Genomic DNA, 18,067 nt, shown 5'->3' with positions numbered 1-18,067 from the left:
AAAGAAATTAACATGATGCCAAAAATGTGTGATAGTGTTTAATGAATAAGACAGTATCAAGATAATCAGCAAGTTCGGCATACACCAATTAGAGGTGCAGTCAGTGTCTATGCTCTCTCCTTTACACATTCCTCTCTTCCCATAGATTTTTAAAGGAAACAGCACATTTAAAACTAAATGCTCAGCTGAATGTAGACAGACAACTGTTTACAAATTTAATTATTTTAAGAAAAAGTCTTTAAAAGGTTTATTCAATAGTGTGTGGTTTCGTTGGTCTGTTCTGCTTCTTGCCTGGAGGAACTCACTACACAGGAGCTGTCTGAAGTGTAGGTCAGAATAAACTGGGATAAAGATGCCTCATAAGCTGATGCTTTGTACGTATTCATTATCTTTACCAGTAGGTGGAGCTGCCACGTTAGGTGCTGCATTTTTTTCACTTCTTCTCCCCCACCCTTCACCCCCCCTTCTCCTAATAAGCTGTTTTCTGATATATGTTGGGTACCATAGAGTGAGACCGAGAACAGGAAGCGGAGGCAGAATCAGAGAGGATTCTGGAAAGGTCTCTGTGTTTTCTTTTCCACCGAGAATACAGAAATTATAATTAATTAGTAAAGCTTTGTGGATGGAAATCTGGACTATTTCAGAAGGAGACATATATTATCATATTATTTTTGGATGCTGGGATTTGCAGTGATTTGTCATTCTCTTTCAATCAGGTAAGATGGAAAAACATTTAATTGTACCCATAATAAATCTTAGCAATGTGATCTTTTCCACATTTCAGAATCGGATTGTGCCCTCTGGTTTGCTGTTAAGGTAGAGTCAAAGATGGAATGGGGAATTCAAAGCCATTTTGTACTGACTGATTGTGATGATGGTGTGATTTTTTTTCATTCTAACCTCATTAAATCTGATATCTGGCCTCTTACTCTTCATGTGATGTTGTGATGCAGTAGTCTCATAAAATCAGATCATTTTATAATCAAGGCATACTAAATTAATTCCTAGCATTTTATAGAAGTGACCTTCTTTCTTAAGAAGAAAAAACTGGTGATATTCAAGCTCGGGAACACCAGGTCTCATAAGATTCTGAGCATCTCAGATTCTGATGATCCGGGAATAAAATCTATGTGGCTTGTTACTGCTATTTTCAATATATATAGATATGGTGTTTGAAGAAATTCCCTTATTAGCTAGATTTTGTGAAAGATATGTAAGGAAATATTTTCTTTCTGTGCCATTTTTTGCATGGTTGTGTGTCTGTGTGTATGAGAGAACAGGCTCATTAATTAACCAGGGGTCCACACCAACAATACAGTTCACATTTTGTCTGTAACATTACTGTCTAGCTTAATATATGCTTATTAATAGAGCTGTTTGATGAAATCAGCACGAGAATTATTATATTTCATGTTATTCTCCATTTATCTATTGTCTCATTCATTGTTAACAGTAATAATTAAAGCAGTCAGTTATTAAAGGTAAAAGGAAAATATCTGTTGAAGATTACTTTGATATGTGAATTCTTTTTTCATTAGTGGTTCTACAGACACACATTCACATTAAAACTATGTATGTTACCACAGTATTAATTTGGAAATTATTTCCAAGAGAAAACAGTAGAAATAAAAAATGCCAAAAAAATGTACAACAGAATAAGGAGTCTACTCTTTACAAATCACCATCTAAATCCATGTAAGAAAAAGAAAGCAGGATTGGGTCTCAGGTGGTACTCAGAGTAGCAAGTGAGGCCTGTACCTGAAGCAGTGATATGCAAAAAGAAGTTTTTAATTTGTATTTTTTATGGTGCCAAATCAATGTGCCTGTGGCATCCTTGTGTAACTTCAAAACAAATAATAATAATGATGATGTTTTTTTAAAAACATACCATGTTTGTGTTTTAATATTTGATTTGTCAAGAAAACAGTTTCAGAAGAAGACTTTCTAACTCCGCCAGTTCAATGTTTAATTTTTGCTCTCTTACACATCTCGATTTTGGGAGGAAAGATTGTTAAAGACTAGAATGTGAGCTGCTGCAGTCATTTGAAGCTTCACAGCACCTATTAAACTAATATGTTGTTTATAAGGCCCTGATATTTATAGAAATTATGCTTGTGTTGTTAGCTTACGATTTTTCCCTCTAATAAGCAGAAGAGCCCATACTGATCTTAGCTGTGCCAATTAAGCTTGGTATTGTAAAGTTGTGTTTAGATAATGCTAGATGTTAGCAGAGGTAAAGGTTTTCATGTTTTCGTTGGAGAACACAAAACAATTCCCCTATGCCCTCTCAGATTCTGCCAGAGGGGAAATTTGGTCATTTCCGTTTATTATCGGGTAACTGGGAGTGGGGAGGGATCAAGGGAAAGGAGAAAGTATAGACAGTATGGGGTTTTTAATCAATATGCTGATAGAACATTTTGTGTGTTCACCTCTTTTTCTTCATCAGATAGCATTAGATGAGTTAACTTATACCTGATGAAGATTAAGCATAGAGATAAATTTATTTGCCCTCAAAAGACTATGGATTTTAGAAGCAAAAAGAGTGGTAGGATGTAAGAGGGAACTTTCTGACTGATGGTATCCATTTTCTTCTGCTGCTGATGTTCTCAGCCCTGTACAATTTGCTGTGTGTATGCTGTGTATTAATTACATTGCAGGAGTCCCACAACTTTTAATGGATCAGAGAACAGCAGATACTAAGAGAGTTCTTTGTACAAGGCAAGAAAGTTGTGACCTCATTCTCTAAGTGCAAATCCTGACCCATTTTACCCATATGCTGTTCTTACTATTAGGTGACAGATGAAAAAGTCAAAAGTCTAATTAGCTTATTTGCCCCTCAGTGTAACTCTTCTATATTTTTTTACCTTACAGCTGTTAATCAGTGATATATACTGTTGCCATTTGCAGGGAATACTGTTTTTTCACCCTCACTTGAATAAATAAAAGGTTTAAAATATCATAATAAAAGTGATGCTCACTTCTTCAGACTGCTTATGGAACAAATGTACACAGTCTGAGCTGTGGCTTCCGTGGGCCCATCAAATCAAGTGTCAGCCACCATAAAATCCATCTATAGGAAACTGCATCCTCTTCAGTGGAAAGCTGCTGTTACCCATTACAGCTACCACTCCTGATTAAAAGCTCTGAAGCACATTGCCAATGGCATCTCTCTCTCAGTCTGGTATTGACTGCCCTCCCATAGGACTCCGATATTGGAGCTGGTATCTTACAACCAGTTAGTTCATCTGCTTTCATCAAAATTTTCTTTATGGACAATGGGAATCCCTAGTATATCATTGTGATAGTGTTATTGCTTGATTTCCCTTGTCTTATGACAAGGTAAAGCAGAGTGACTAGCGATAAAAGCAGCTCAGGCAGGGACTGTATTACTTCAAAATATAAATATAGAGTAGGAGCACCATATGCTCTTGAGTAACCACAATGTGTGCATACTATCCCTGTAATCCTGAACAGGGGTAAGCAAGTTAAATTCTCGGTCACAAAAGTATCTGGTCTCTCATTTGCTCGTTATCCATCCCAAAATGATTCCTTTCCATTACAAAAAAAACCCAAACCAAACACCAAAAAAACCCAACCAAACCAAACAAAAAAAACCCCAAACCAGAAGCACCAGCCAACCTACCCCAAAACCCATAATTTCAGATTGTTGCTAAACTTTAAAGTGGTCACTTCCAAAAAATTACTGTTCACTTACTCTACCAACTAAGACAGATCATGGAATGTGTTTTAGAGTAAAAAAATGCAGCTAAAAAGTTAAAATTTGATTACAGAGCTTAAGCTTTTATGAGGCTCTTCCACATGTAATAACCTTAAGGAAAGGGTTATTTATGCTCAGATTAATTATTTGTCTAGTCATTCATTCTTTATTGTTATTGATCTTTTCTTACTGAGTAATTTTACTTACGCAAGTGTAATCACGAAGCTACCACGTGCACAGGTCCCTTTTTCAACCTGGAACTGTTTTTCCTGCTACTTCTCTGGATTCCCGATGATCCGTCAGCTTGCTGGATGTCATATATCGCTAACAAATGATCATGTTTGGAATTTGTATACATTGACTGTGTAGTCCACATGCAGTGAGTCTGGCACATCCCAGATACCTCGACTGCATACATGCTGTACTGTTGAGCTACCTGCTCGGCAAAGCTGATGCACTTCACATGTGTTGAAGTTATTGGGTATGTATAGATCAGCTGCACAGCACATACAGCTGACTCCCTGCACCTGCACTGCATCACGCACATCCTCATATTTCTTTGCAGGATTTCCTGAATGAAAGTATGAGGGACAGTAGTAAATCTGAAAGGTTATCACAGATGCCAATATGAAAAATGGCTTGGAAGGGTATCACTACTGTTGGCTCTGTGATCCCCTTTAATATTCTCCAGTGTTACCACTTAACAGGAAGGTCTTCGGATAGAGATACATAGTAGGCAATTTCCATTTATAGATGATTTATGCTTAAATTAGACATTGCTTATTTAATATTAGGCCCTCCTTTTTGATATGAGAGGGGAGCAATGTTTCTGGTCTTTTTGCATCATTTATTTTAAGAACAATGTGAAGTTAAGAAACTTCCTTTTTTATGGATGTGTGACATTTGGGGCTAGCGCAAAGTGTTGCACGCTCTGCTTAACCATAAAATATTATTAGGTATAATTATATATAGGTTTCTAAGAAGTGAGAATTTTGTATACAGAAATGCAGATGAAGAATTAAAATAAGCAAGGAATAAAAGGAAATTATTATTCACAGGAAAAATAGTTCCTTTTATATAAGGCAACATAGGACTGTGTGGCCTGGCTACTGTATTCATTGACAAAAAACTGCCATCATTGTTCATAAATCATGTCCTTTCACTGTCTGGTAGTCCTGGGGTAGTAGCAGAGATTGCCTGAGCCCATGTAGCCTGAATTTGGCCCCATATATCCCAGATTCTTGCCTACATTGGTTCAAGTATCCTGAAGAGTCTGCCCTTTGTTACGTGCTATTGCACTCTTAATATTTGGACACACTGAGGAATTCCAAATTTATGCTGGTTAAAAATATACTCTCAGAAAACCAAAGTTCTTGGTCTAATTTGAAGTATGTCAAAATAAGAAGTTTTCAGATGCTAAAAAGAATGCACTTTCTTAGCAAACAACTCTTGTCTTCTCAAAAGCTAATCACAAAATACAACTGTGTAACTGTACAAAGACTTTGATACAAGAACATTTTTATCCCTTTTTTTTTATCTTTGAAATATATGTGTGGCAATCTTGGAAACCTGAAGGTGAATTCACCTCTGTCCCACCTGAAACCACAGAGGTTTTTTTTTTTCTCAGATGCCATTAACATGATATCAACTTGATTTCCTTGAGCACTGAGATTTCTCTACACTTAGCAGCGCTAAAAACCTTTACTTTTGAATAGATATGTGATTGTGCAGTGGCTAAGTAATAAGGATCAAGCTGGTAGACTACAAAATTAGGACATTAAGTCACAGGAATGAAGAAGCCCTAAACATTTTCTAAAAGTTGACCTAACTTCACAGTGAAAGAGAGAGATTTTTAACCACAGAGAGATTTTTCTTATTTGAACAGATACTTGAGTGTGTCCTTCATTGAAAAGCACTCTTTAGATTACAAGAATTCCCTAAATCTAAACTGTGTCCAAAAATTCAAGTTTCCTGTGATAAATTTTATGTTACACAGAGAGAGAGTGCACTTCTAAATGATGAGTGAAGTCATATGTCTAACTTGCACTCTTGGACCCTATCAAGGAGCAAAGCAAATTCCCCTCATCACAAACAGCTTATAATCTTTTTTAAAAATTCCATTTTACTTCATTTTAACTTAAAGCCCAATCATCTGTAAAGCTTGTGTATGATAGATGAAAGTAAAAGTGCTAGGGTTTACAGTAAGAAAGACAATCAATTTATAATGTTATTTTAGGTCTAAGTGAAATAAACTTGATGACAGAAAGAAGTAGTTAATCTCAAAAAGGCCCAAGACTCCAAGGTCAGATTGAACTGAAAGAAAAGAGAGGGCAATCCTAATTTTTACTTTCATTCAGATGAAATGTCTCAAGAAAAGCCTGTCACTAATACTTAAGGCCAAAATGTTCATATGAAGAAGTCTGATCTGAGACAGAAGTTCAGACCAAAAGCAGTATAAAAAAAATTCAACCTGTGTTAGGAAGGAATTTCTTCCTACCAAGTGAAGCTGTAACTGAGTGTTACGAGTCTTCCTGAACAATTTTTACTAACACGAGTTTAAGTTACTTGCCATGTATTTCCTACATATCAGTTTGCTTTAGTTTGTGTTATAATAGGAAGTATACTAGAATTCTAGTAGCTGCTATAGCATTAGGTATCATTCTGTAGTGTATATTACTTAAAGCTATAGGCCTCTAATCTGTACAATATTTTGTTAATATACTTGCAATTTCAATATTACAAGACACCTTTTAAAGAGGTGCATAGGCTTTGCTCATTTGGATTTATTACATAGAAGTAGTGACTCAAAGTCATACCTCCGTAATTCATTTGGAAAACATTCCAAACTTAGGGCTTGCTTAAGTTTTATTAGGCACTTCCATGATGCCTGAATTAATGCCTTGAAGAAATCAATGTACATTTTTCATATGCTGTGTTAAACCACAGGTATAAAGAACTCTATTTTCATGTTGACTTTCTGTGCATTTTCCTGCTTATGTAGTAATGATCACGTTCAGATGAGAATTGTGTGTAAGCCTCTCAGCCAGAAGTTCCAATTTTTTCCCTTTCAGTTTCCTAGACAACTGTCAAAGTCTAGATACAATCCATTAATCTTGTGCTATACAAAGTTTATTCTTTCATATTTTTGTATTGATTAGTTTCTAGGGCTTAGGAAGACTAGGAAAGTAAGTGTTCCAGCTGCATGGTTCGTAATGGTTCAGTTAATTTCCTGAGTTTAGTTTGTAATTTCTTTTTCGTTTCATAAGCAATATTTTCTGTTGCGAATGGATTTTCATAAGTTTCCCTAGAAGAATTTAGAGAAGAGTATTACTTTACAAATGGAGCTTTCTATTTTTTTTAACAAAGCAAAATCAATACTGCAAAGTTTTTAAGTATTGCTAACTGATGTTTTATTGTGATTTCCGTAACACCTCCACAGTGGATAGTGATGTATGTTCCAGTGTTTCATTTGTCAGCACATTTAAATTTTGAGTACAAAAAATATTAAGAATTATTTGAAACTAGATTATGGGGAACACACAACAAATAATTCTGAATCTGGACAATTAATTTTGTGGATAACTGTTTCTCATTAATCTAAAACTGGGTTAACATTTTTATAATCCTTTAACACTTTAGATGTCCATATGGTTGCCCACATTTTCTCTTCATTGTCCAGCATTTGTCCCTGAGATTTCACTTATTTGAAGCCATCACTGGCATATTGTCCTATAAAGGTCTTTATAAGAGTATCTAATTTTTAATAAACCCATTTCTTTTCTAAATCACATTTCAGATGTAATCACACATTTTGCCATGGGACAAGGTGACAGTAATACACAACTGTCTTTTCCAGCTTATCATTACATTGACAGGGAGCTCAAGTGCATGAGGATATAGTTTGAAAGTTTTTTTGAAGCAATATCATGTCTCAGAATTTGAAGGATATTCTAACCAGTCTTAAAATACATGCTGATGCCATATAAGCAGAAGAGTTCAGAAAAGAGTCCCACAAGACTTTCCACCTGAAAGGAGGTTGTAGTGAGGTGGGTGTTGGTCTCTTCTCCCAGGTAACTAGTGTTAGGATGAGAGGCAATGGCCTCAAGTTCCATCAGGGGAGGTTTAGATTATATATTAGGAAAAATGCCTTTACTGAACGAGTGATCAGGCATTGGAACAGGCTGCCCAGGGATGTGGTTGAGTCACTGTCCCTGGAGGTGTTCAAAAACTGTGTAGATGTGGCACTTCAGGACATGGTTTAGTAGGCATGGTGGTGTTGGGTTGACAGTTGGACGTCATGATCTTAGAGGTCTTCTTCAACCTATGATTCTATGAAAGCATATATATAGTCTGTCCATCAGGAATCATCCCTGAATAGTCCTGAGATTTTACCTATGATTTACTCTTGGAAGCTGAATCAGGATAAGCTACCCGCTAAAAAATGACTTTGGTCAACATGGTATCAGCCAAAATGATTCTCTATCGTCACTTTCAGATACAGTAAAACTGTATAATTTAGACCTGCCTATGAAAATTTCTAGTCTTGGAGTAAGAATGAAAGATATTAGGTTTAGAAAAAAATGATGTATTTTTTAAAATGTATTGCAAATATCTGCATTATACAGAAAAAAAATGCTAAAAACTGTATGAGAGGAGTTATTAATTGACATTCTGTAATGAAATTATGCTGACATGGTCTAGGCTATTACAAATTCAGGACAAAGGGCTCATAATTCTGCCAGCCTCCTTCCTTCAATTTTTGCTGTGACTGCCATTGATTCTACTATACTACCATGATGTATAGGATTAGTGGATAGAAAGCTGCATCTCTTATCCACTGGAGATTCGGCCAGTACATATATATGTAGGATATAATAAACAGGAAGATGGAGACTAGGTGATAAGATTACATATGAAAAACTGATGGTGAGGGGACTGGAGCATCTCTCCTGTGAGGAGAGGCTGAGGGAGCTGGGCTTGTTCAGCCTGAAGAAGAGAAGGCTGCGAGGGGACCTAATATATGCTTATAAATATCTCAAGGGTGGGTGTCAGGAGGATGGGGCCAAACTCTTTTCAGTGGTGCCCAGCGACAGGACAAGGGGCAATGGGCACAAACTGAAGCACAGGAAGTTCCCTCTGAACATGAGGAAGAACTTCTTCCCTCTGAGGGTGACGGAGCCCTGGAACAGGCTGCCCAGGGAGGTTGTGGAGTCTCCTTCTCTGGAGATATTCAAGACCTGCCTGGACAACGTTCTGTGCAGCCTGCTGTAGCTGTCCCTGCTTCGGCAGTGCTGTTGGACTAGATGACCCACAGAGGTCCCTTCCAACCCCTACCATTCTGTGTGATTCTGTGATTCTGTAAAAGCTTCTCTGCCTTGTGCTCTAATGCAAAATACAGATTTACTGAAATCACTTGCACTGCTAGCATTATTAACAATTTTCACTTTAAAGATTAATTCCTCAACACACATTAAAGATTAATTCCTCAACATTTTGCTAACTGGCACATATTTTAACAATGGGACAGAAGTTACACCCCCTCTTTTGAAAATAAATGTCATCTGAATGCTTAGTATTAGTGATTACTCTTTTTTTAGGAAGCTATAATGTCCTTTCATATTATTTTAAAACTCGCAAGCAACAGCACTTGCACATTTTGCTTATTTGCACTGCATCTGACCATGAGATCAGATTTCAGCCACAATGCTACTTCAGAGGCAGAATCCAGATGCACCCAGCAGGCAAAGGGATGGGGAAATCCCCTACCTACCCCCAGGGAAAGCTGCATTCAGTGGAAGGTACGCATTGGTGGATAAGCATCACTGGTGGCAGTCTGAGAGTCATGAACCCTGAGGTTATTACTGTAGACACAGCTTTCAGATGTCTTCAGTGGAGCCTCTCCAGTAGTGACTCACCACAGTAAGATGTGCTGAATCAGTGCCTACTCAAAATGACCAGGACATTGACATAGTTTGCTGTTAGCAATCATTCAAAATGAAGCTCTAATTGTGGTACCACTTGTATCTTTGAGAAAGTGTAATTCTAGATTAATAGTAACTAGTACTAGGTAAATTCTAGGTTAGTTTTTGAAATGTATTTTCTGTAGGAGTACTTAGAGATATTAAAAGCAGGAGAAGCAGTGGTCTAATAGAAGGCTTTCACTTTCTGTTTTTCCACCTTCTGGGTTGTCTTTGACCCGATCTGCGTCTATGCAGATTTTCTTTATTTTATCTACAGAGTTTCTACAGTGGCTGCTCATTTTCACTATATTTGGAGAAATGTATTATTAAGGGCCACTTTGGCAGGAGTAGAGACCTAGAAGAGAGGGATGTCTTCTTTTTCTTTTCTTCTCTAGGAATAAAAACAAAAATAACAACATAAAAAGTATGAAAAGAACCAGAAATATATGTAGTTCAAATGAGAATAAATGTCTCAGAGACATCTTATCTCAATCTCAATGGCTGAAGACTAAAGTTTGCAAGCTGTAAGTAGACTATTTAAACTTCATAAACTAGATACTCAGATTATTAAAGCTTTAAAGACAGAGGAAGCCTTAGCCAACCTTTGGTCACCACTTATAATGATGCAATGTTTAAACTGAAGAACCTGGAGAAGAAATTGTCTTCTGCTATCACATTGCTTGATATGGAAGAAAAATTGTTTCACACAAAGAAAAACACTTATATCGACCTTCTCCAAGATAAATAACACGAAGAAGTATCCATAATTTCATGCCAATACAGACTGAATTAACTTCTGTTCCTGGTTAAAGACAGTAAATCCAGTGGGGAGCAGTGATGCCCTGTGCAGTTCACTGAGTGACAGGATCAGAACACTCCTGTTAGCCTGGGCACAGTTATCCTGTGTCTACTAAGGACTGCACTAGTCATGCAGTAATCTCAGCAAGACCCATTTTTCCCTTTTAGTTAAAGTGTGCAGGTAAAAGAATAAATGGAATTTTTGAAATTCCTATCACTTAAAGAATATTATTAAATGTACTTTCGGTCTGTGTTTTGTGGACTAACCCATGTTCCATCCTGCTTTTCCTATATCTCTTTGCTCTTAGGTTGGAAAAATGTGTCTATGTGAATATGTAGACTTATCTTTGTCTCTCGCAGTTAATTTGGAGAAGCTTTAGACACAGGAACAAAGAATGAGAGAGTCCTGAAGAAACTTCAGTCTTGAAGAAGCTTCAGCTCCCAAGGAGAAACTTTTCTTACCAATTCAATTTTCTGCTAGAAATGCAGCCTTTTTGTTTTCATGATAGCAAAAGATCCAGTGGCTAAATTCTGAAATTTGGCATTTCTTACAAAAATAAAGGTAAGACTATCTTTTCTTCTCCGCCAGAAATAAAATATCACTTCAAAAGGTAGCCATTTGGTATAGTGCTATATATCTTCACTAAAATATCAGTGGGAAAATGAAACAAATGTCTTTAATGAGGTCTAGCTGTAGAAATGTTACATGTATTGTAGCTATTTTCCATTAGAATGTAAGGATCTTTAACATTGGAAGGTATTTGCAAAATATTAAGTACTGTATTCCAACTAGGTTGATGGGCTAAGAAAGAGACCCTTCCTCTTCCTCTTAAATTGCATATGGTTTTCATTTGGCCTTCTTCAGCTTTCTCCAGTACTTCAAGCATTCACACTTGAGCTCTTTTCAACACCTTATCAGAGGCACCTTACGGTGTTAAAGAAAATCTGAGGCAGGGCTGTATTTAAAGAATTCCTAGAGGTTTTGGTCAATTTTTATAAATAAATGGGTCACATGATTTATTCTATGGGTTCTACAACTTTCAGGTACGTATCTGAGGAATCCAGATTAATTTCTTTACATAACCTATGTATTTTTGCTCTAGTTTACTAGGTACAGCATATATTGGCATTGATTTAAGACTCTTAATCCACTATTTCCACTCCTAGGCCTGAGAAGTGAAGAAATAGGAACACATTAATTCAAAAGTGAATGTTGCAGTGAGGTAGAGAGGGAAGAAAAGAGTGTGGAATGGCAATGGGCCCAAACAGGCAAATAAGCACAGTGAAAGGCTATGTCTTGGTGAGAGAAAGCAGTGTCCAAAGAGATCCTCCCAGGAAGCAGCTTTGTGATCTTCCAGACAGGTGTGAGATTGCTTTCCAGTCTCTGATCTAATCTGTTTTGAGTGTTTTCCCATCTGCCTAGTCTTTCACCAGTCAGATTGAACCGCTTGTATTATTTTCTGCCCAGATTTCCAAACTCTTACAGTACTTTCTTTTGTTCAGGTTGGGGTTCTTAAGATTTAGTTAACATGCTTTCACACCTCATTGCAAGTCATTACTGAGGACATTCAATAAAATTGCACATAACATCCCTGAAGCACCACATTACTATCAATTCATTACTATATCTCCTGTATTTCCTGTTCTTCAGTCAGGTTTCAGCCGATGTGAGCTACCAATTCATATTCAGCCCCTTACCACTATCCCATTCTAAATTCTTTTAAAGTAAGGTTTTATTAAAGAAATATTATTTCTGTTACATACCCTTATTAGTTGATTTCATATTCTCATAACAAGTATTTTTGACTTCTGCAATTGATTAATTTATTAATAAGTATCTGGTGGTGACTTTATTATTTTTATTTGAATCGTTATGTAACGCTAATGCCTGTAGGCCACTGAGGCTGACTGTACAAATCCAGGCAAAAATTATAGTCATTGCTACAGATAAATTATAGTCTAAGGAAAATGACACAATAGATGAATGATAAATGTTGGAAGGAATGGAAAAAAGGAAAACAAATCCTGCATATTAGTCAGTTAGGACCTCTAAACACAAATTATCATAGCTTAAATTAGTAGATTACAGTCTAAAGCAGAGGCAGTTTCTGAGCAGGTGCTAAATGCTGGAGGCTGTTTTCAACTTAGAGGAAGTCACTCCTTTCCTTGAAAATACCTACTTCTGTTGAACCAACATTCATGGATTGCTTGGCTTAGGACCCATGGATAGTTTTTGAGTACAAATGCCATCAGAAATTTCAATAAAAATATTTCAGATTAGATTGTCTTCACAGCAAAGTAATATTTACCCATCCTTTTGTTTTTAGGTTAAATTGAATGCAGCATTACCCAATTTGGAATTCGATCAGAGCTCAGTAACTTAAACATAACTTATCTTCACTTTCAGAAAATTAATACCAGAATTTTGCAAAACCACTTCCTGAATACTAAGAGAGGGGGTTAAGATAACTCATTTCTTTAGACAACTCCTGCATAGGCTCCCCCTGTACTGCTTCCCATCTCAGGACAGCGGTAAGTTGAGTTGAGGTAATTTTGTGATGACATCACCACACAACAGCTACACTTTTTGCTTCTAAAGCTGCAGAAAATAATCTCCAGCTGCTGCTGAAGTGGTGCCATCCCTGTTGTTTCTGTCTCTCTTACCATGGGAGCTCCACTTCTTTGATCTGGACAAATATCTTTACTGGCCTGATGTGAGCAAGCTAGTCTTATCGACACTAGTGATGTACAGCAGAGTTTTGAAGCCAGGCTTTAGCCTCTGAGAGGCTACTGCTGTGCTTGGCACAGAGGAAGATACTATTCCCAAATTACAGCCTCTCAAATAAAAGATTAGCATAAGAAAATTATGATAGCAGTTGGTCATTTTACAGATTCCATTTGCTATCCTTGCACTTATTCCAACCTTAAACAAATGCGTGTTTGTGTGCCAGTGTTTCAATTTTAACGGAATGAAAATCTCAGTAGTCAGCTTTTTCAAGGTTTTAGCAGGAAAATAGTTCTCATGCCAGTGCTTTAAAAGCAGGAAAATAAGAAACACTGCTAGATTTGCCATTTCTCCACCTTGAAAATTTTGAAGGGTGTATGTGGACTATTTCATGCAGAATGCAAATAACCTGTTAGATAACCTGATGGTTTTAATAAATAATCATTCTATCCACCAGACTCTTACACAGATAGTTTCACTTTTACCATTTGCCTGATTTAACATATCATAAAAACAGATACCTTCAGGCCACATCTCTGGCTTGTTCAGAGATACACAAAAATGAATTTGACATCGTTAGCACAGATATTTCACTTACTCTCTGAGTCATCTTCTGTGTAAATGGTGAGAAGATAATTACATTCAAAAATAAAATTTAACAAGTTATCCATGGACATAATATAATTAACTGAAATGTGCATAAAATTAAGAACATATGGATACAGTTTATTGCTCAATCTTGTTGTTTAAAGGAAGAGACTGAAGGAAGACTGGAGAATGATTTATAAAATGCAATGCTCAAATACCACTAAATGGATTTATTTGGTGAAAGCATGTCTTTATTAAATTGGAGCTTATTTTTTCTAATGAAATCTATTGAATTGTAGACCATTATACATCTGGTATCTAGGCCCAAATTGTATTTCAAATACTTGAAATTCTTTTTGCTGAGCAGTATCAGGTACTGAGGGGCCTGGACCATATGTATTTTTGAGACTATTCCTTTAAAGATTGTTTTTTTAATGAAAGCTATTCTGAAATGGTTAGATACACAGAATTCTTTATCTGAATTCTGTCCAGTATCATTCCTCTCCTGGCAGTTTAGTTACTGGATAACAAGCAATTTTAAAACCAGCAAAGAAAGACAAGTGAAGTTATCACTAACAAACAAGCAGTTCATAGTTCAAGGATTGCTGAGAGCTTGTTCAGAGCTCAGTGCAGGGAATAGCATTACTTTTGTTTCATTGGTCTAATAAACTACTGCATGTATAGCAACAGTAATCAAATATGTATTTGTGTGTTGTTCTGTTAAGCTCTGTAATTTGAACAAAAACACTTCAGGTGTATTTCATATAGGAAAAATCTTCTTGTGTAAAAGCAGCAGCCAGGAAAGATAGAACTGCTCTAGACTAGTGGAGGCAGGACGGAAGTCATGTTTCCAGCTTGTCAAGAACACTTTTTTAAACCATATTTTATGACTGTCTGAGAAATATGCAGTGAAACCCGAAGTCTGCTAATATGACTTCTCCCAGTCATTTATTGGCCTCTTTGTGGACTTCTAGCAATACAAATACATGTATTTCTAGTGAGGACAATGTATTTTTCTGTAGCATTTGTAACTGTAACTGTTAACAGATGAAAAGCAGCCTAACCAAATGCACTGAACTATAAAGAGAAAACAGACCCACTGATGACTCTAGGAGGGTGCACCTTTCAAGACTAGTTTGATAGGAAAGGCACCTAGGTCAACAACTTGAATCATAGACCTGTAAGATGTGGAATAAAGGAATCAATTATTCAGAAAGACCAAACAGAAACCTCAAGCAGCTTCTTAGTTTATTAATCCTGGACGGACAAAAGCAATAATCAAAGGAGTGTGGACTGTATCCAGAGAATGTGTATATTTTTAATTTTCAAATAAAGGACTATTTTGAGTTTAGGATCCTTATAATTGGAGGTTACATTAACAAAAAAAAGGTATCAGCAAAGGCTTCCATCTTGTACAAACTAAAAATTAGTAGCAGAAGCTTCAGTATAGCAACATGTGATAAGGTTGCCAACTGGAGACTCGGGCTGGCTTAACAATTTATTTTTCAATTTGTACTGCATCAGTACCTCCAGCCCCTCCAGGATCTCTGTGATTCTACACATTACGTTAACTCATGGTTCTCCAGGCTCCTCCTTGAGAAAAGCTTTATTTATGTCTATGTTACACTGTATTTTATTTATTAATTTATGGTCAGGTACCTCTGTTCTGGTCTTGTGTTACTTAGATGTTTGGTGCTGTACTCTACTGACTAAATTATTTTGGCGATCTCAGTGCTGACCATACACTCTGATGCTGTGCTGTGAACCCACTCCAGAGATAGACTTTGTGTGGCACAGGAGCAGGTTTACCCACCATGTCATTGGATTCATAATTCAGACTTGGGAATATGTAGTTTCATTTCTTTCCTCCAGTTTTCTACTGTAGGTTCTTCAAGCAGTTTTTAACATCCCACTCTACCTTTGTGCAGATTGGGGGTCATTTGTAAAGGAATCCATTATTTCGTAAGATCATTACTGTAGCACTTTTTGTGTGTGTGCGATTTCTACACACTGCTCCAGACAGGCAAAAAGCTTTAGAAGAAAGACTACTGAATGAATGCAAATGAATACAATATTATGTCTCAAATGTAGATGTGGCAACATCAGAATACAGATGTTGCACATTCATGAGGTAGAGTAGGGAAGGCTACATGGCTTCATGTACAGAAAACACAGAACTCAGGCACTGAAACTCACTCTTAAAAATAGGTTTTCATAATTAAAATTATTACTGTTCTATGCCACAAAGTTTTGCAAAGAAGACATCAAATAAGGCTATCATTTTTTGCTTGGCCCTGCTCCTGAACCAGATCTGTCTTCCTTCTGCCATTGCCTCTCTCCAGCCATTCAGACCTCTCCATTGTGGTGTACAGTGCATCAGTTTAAGCAACTGGTCCTACTGCAGAAGGACTTGGAAGAGAGAAAAGAACATTACTTTCAGCTGATGGACTGCAGGGCTTCATAAAGAAACTTGCTGTACAGTGGAGAGTTTGGTGCAGAGAGCAGGAAAAACCAGCAGGGACTACACCATTCAGCACTGGCACCAAAGACATTCACAGGGAACCAGAGCCTTAGATTTCAGACTAGTTTTAGTCTGAAATAATATTATGACACTTGCCTTAGAAAAAATCAGGAACAGCATTCTTTTCCCACATAGTCTTGATCATACATCCTGTTTCCTTCTACTTAAAAGGCCTGTGGTTTTGATTCACAGCTCACAGTCAGTCAATAAATGCAACCTAATCTGCTTTGATATCTAACATTAACCTTCAGCACAGTAAACTGCCAGTAAGAAAGAATTATGCTTGTTCCTCTCATAATTCTGTTGCTGTCATTTAAACAGCATTAATCATACAAAAACTTCTGTTTTGTTTAATGGAAGTATTTACGTTTGTAAGTTAGATTACTGATACTTGAAGAAATACAGGAAGATAAAATGCATTAACTAGTAAAATAGAGGTTTGCAATCTTCAAGTGTACTTTATAGAATATGCATTTATATTTGCTGTTAGAAAAAGATATACTGTCAAAACACTTGTATCAGTATCTTTAACTGGGAGAATCTAAGGACACAGGCAAAGCGGTGTTTGCGGGCAGAGGTAGTGTCTTTCTCCAGACCAGCAGGAAAAAGCTGAAAAATAATTTTAAAATACCTAAATAAATTCTGAGCAGTTGCTTTTAACTTTCATTAAGCCTTGAAATATGCTTCTTCTATTTCAGGCCTGGAAAGGGTTTCTAAGCAAATGCTGGCTTTTTTTCTCTTGGTACAATCTAGTTTTCCTAAATTATCTAATTTTCTTTTATAGGTCATTCTTATGCAAGAGGCTAAAAGTAATTAAATTTGCAGGATGAAAACATGGCACAGGCACTGCTGGTACCACCAGGACCTGAAAGCTTCCGCTATTTTACTAAAGATTCTCTCGCAGCTATTGAAAAGCGTTCTGCAGAAGAAAAAGCTAAAAAGCCCAAGCAAGAACACACAGATGATGATAATGAAAATGGTCCAAAACCAAACAGTGACTTGGAGGCAGGAAAGACACTGCCATTTATTTATGGTGACATACCTCCAGGAATGGTATCTGAACCTTTGGAAGACTTGGACCCATATTATATCAATAAAAAAGTGAGTGAATAATCTTTTGCACAAAACAGAATATAATTTTCTATACTAGAAAAGTTTAATCACAAAATATGATGGTTACAGTCACCAAGCCACTAAATATACAGAAATGTCCTTCCATTTAAGAGAACTGATTTATGCTTTTTCATATTGTGACTGCTTCAAATTCCGTTGATTTACTTGTTATTTACTTGATTGTAAGGAAGATACAACTTCCTTGAGCTTGCCTGAACTTGAGAACATGACTGAATTTTCCTGATTTCAATGTGGCAGGAAGACTGGATATGACAAACAAGGTGTCCCAAGCATGGGTTTGCAGGGGAGGTCATTGTAGATAACCAGGTAGCATCCATCCAAGTCACTGAAATAAAAGACTGCAACTGTACTCTTTGTTTCTGTTATAGCTATATAACACATTTTAACACACATGTATGTACAAAATATGTCTAGCTACATATATGTAGCATATAGAGACTCTGTGTAAATCCTGGGTCATATAAAACTACCACAATGAAAACTGTTGCTTGAGGTACTTGGGATTGCTAGGATAGATCTCTGCTGCACAGCTGTCAATTAGAAGTCTGTGGCAGACACCATGGGAAAGAATTGAAAAAAGAGACTTTTGGTGTTCTGAAGACTGACAGTTTTCATACAGAAAG

General features: G+C 36.7%; 1 protein-coding gene across 5 annotated transcripts in view; it reads left to right on the top strand.

The window, feature by feature from the left end:
• Nucleotides 1-485: 485 nt before the first annotated feature.
• LOC104328999 (sodium channel protein type 2 subunit alpha-like) overlaps nucleotides 486-18,067 on the top strand; it is a 77,205-nt gene continuing 59,623 nt past the window's right edge. For 2 of the 5 annotated variants that reach the window (XM_075429658.1, XM_075429661.1), the window contains exons 1-3: nucleotides 486-716; nucleotides 10,785-11,038; nucleotides 17,095-17,411. In XM_075429658.1, the coding sequence (XP_075285773.1) occupies nucleotides 17,145-17,411 (267 nt within the window). In that variant the 5' untranslated portion in view covers nucleotides 486-716; nucleotides 10,785-11,038; nucleotides 17,095-17,144. Of the gene's footprint in view, nucleotides 717-10,784; nucleotides 11,039-12,883; nucleotides 13,009-17,094; nucleotides 17,412-18,067 lie in introns of all 5 variants that reach the window. The other 3 variants (XM_075429659.1, XM_075429660.1, XM_075429662.1) reach the window with 3 other exon arrangements.

The sequence above is a fragment of the Opisthocomus hoazin genome, chromosome 9 (assembly GCF_030867145.1).
Source record: "Opisthocomus hoazin isolate bOpiHoa1 chromosome 9, bOpiHoa1.hap1, whole genome shotgun sequence".
In the NCBI taxonomy this organism is placed as follows: domain Eukaryota; kingdom Metazoa; phylum Chordata; class Aves; order Opisthocomiformes; family Opisthocomidae; genus Opisthocomus; species Opisthocomus hoazin.
This window is presented reverse-complemented; position numbering and strand designations above follow the sequence as displayed.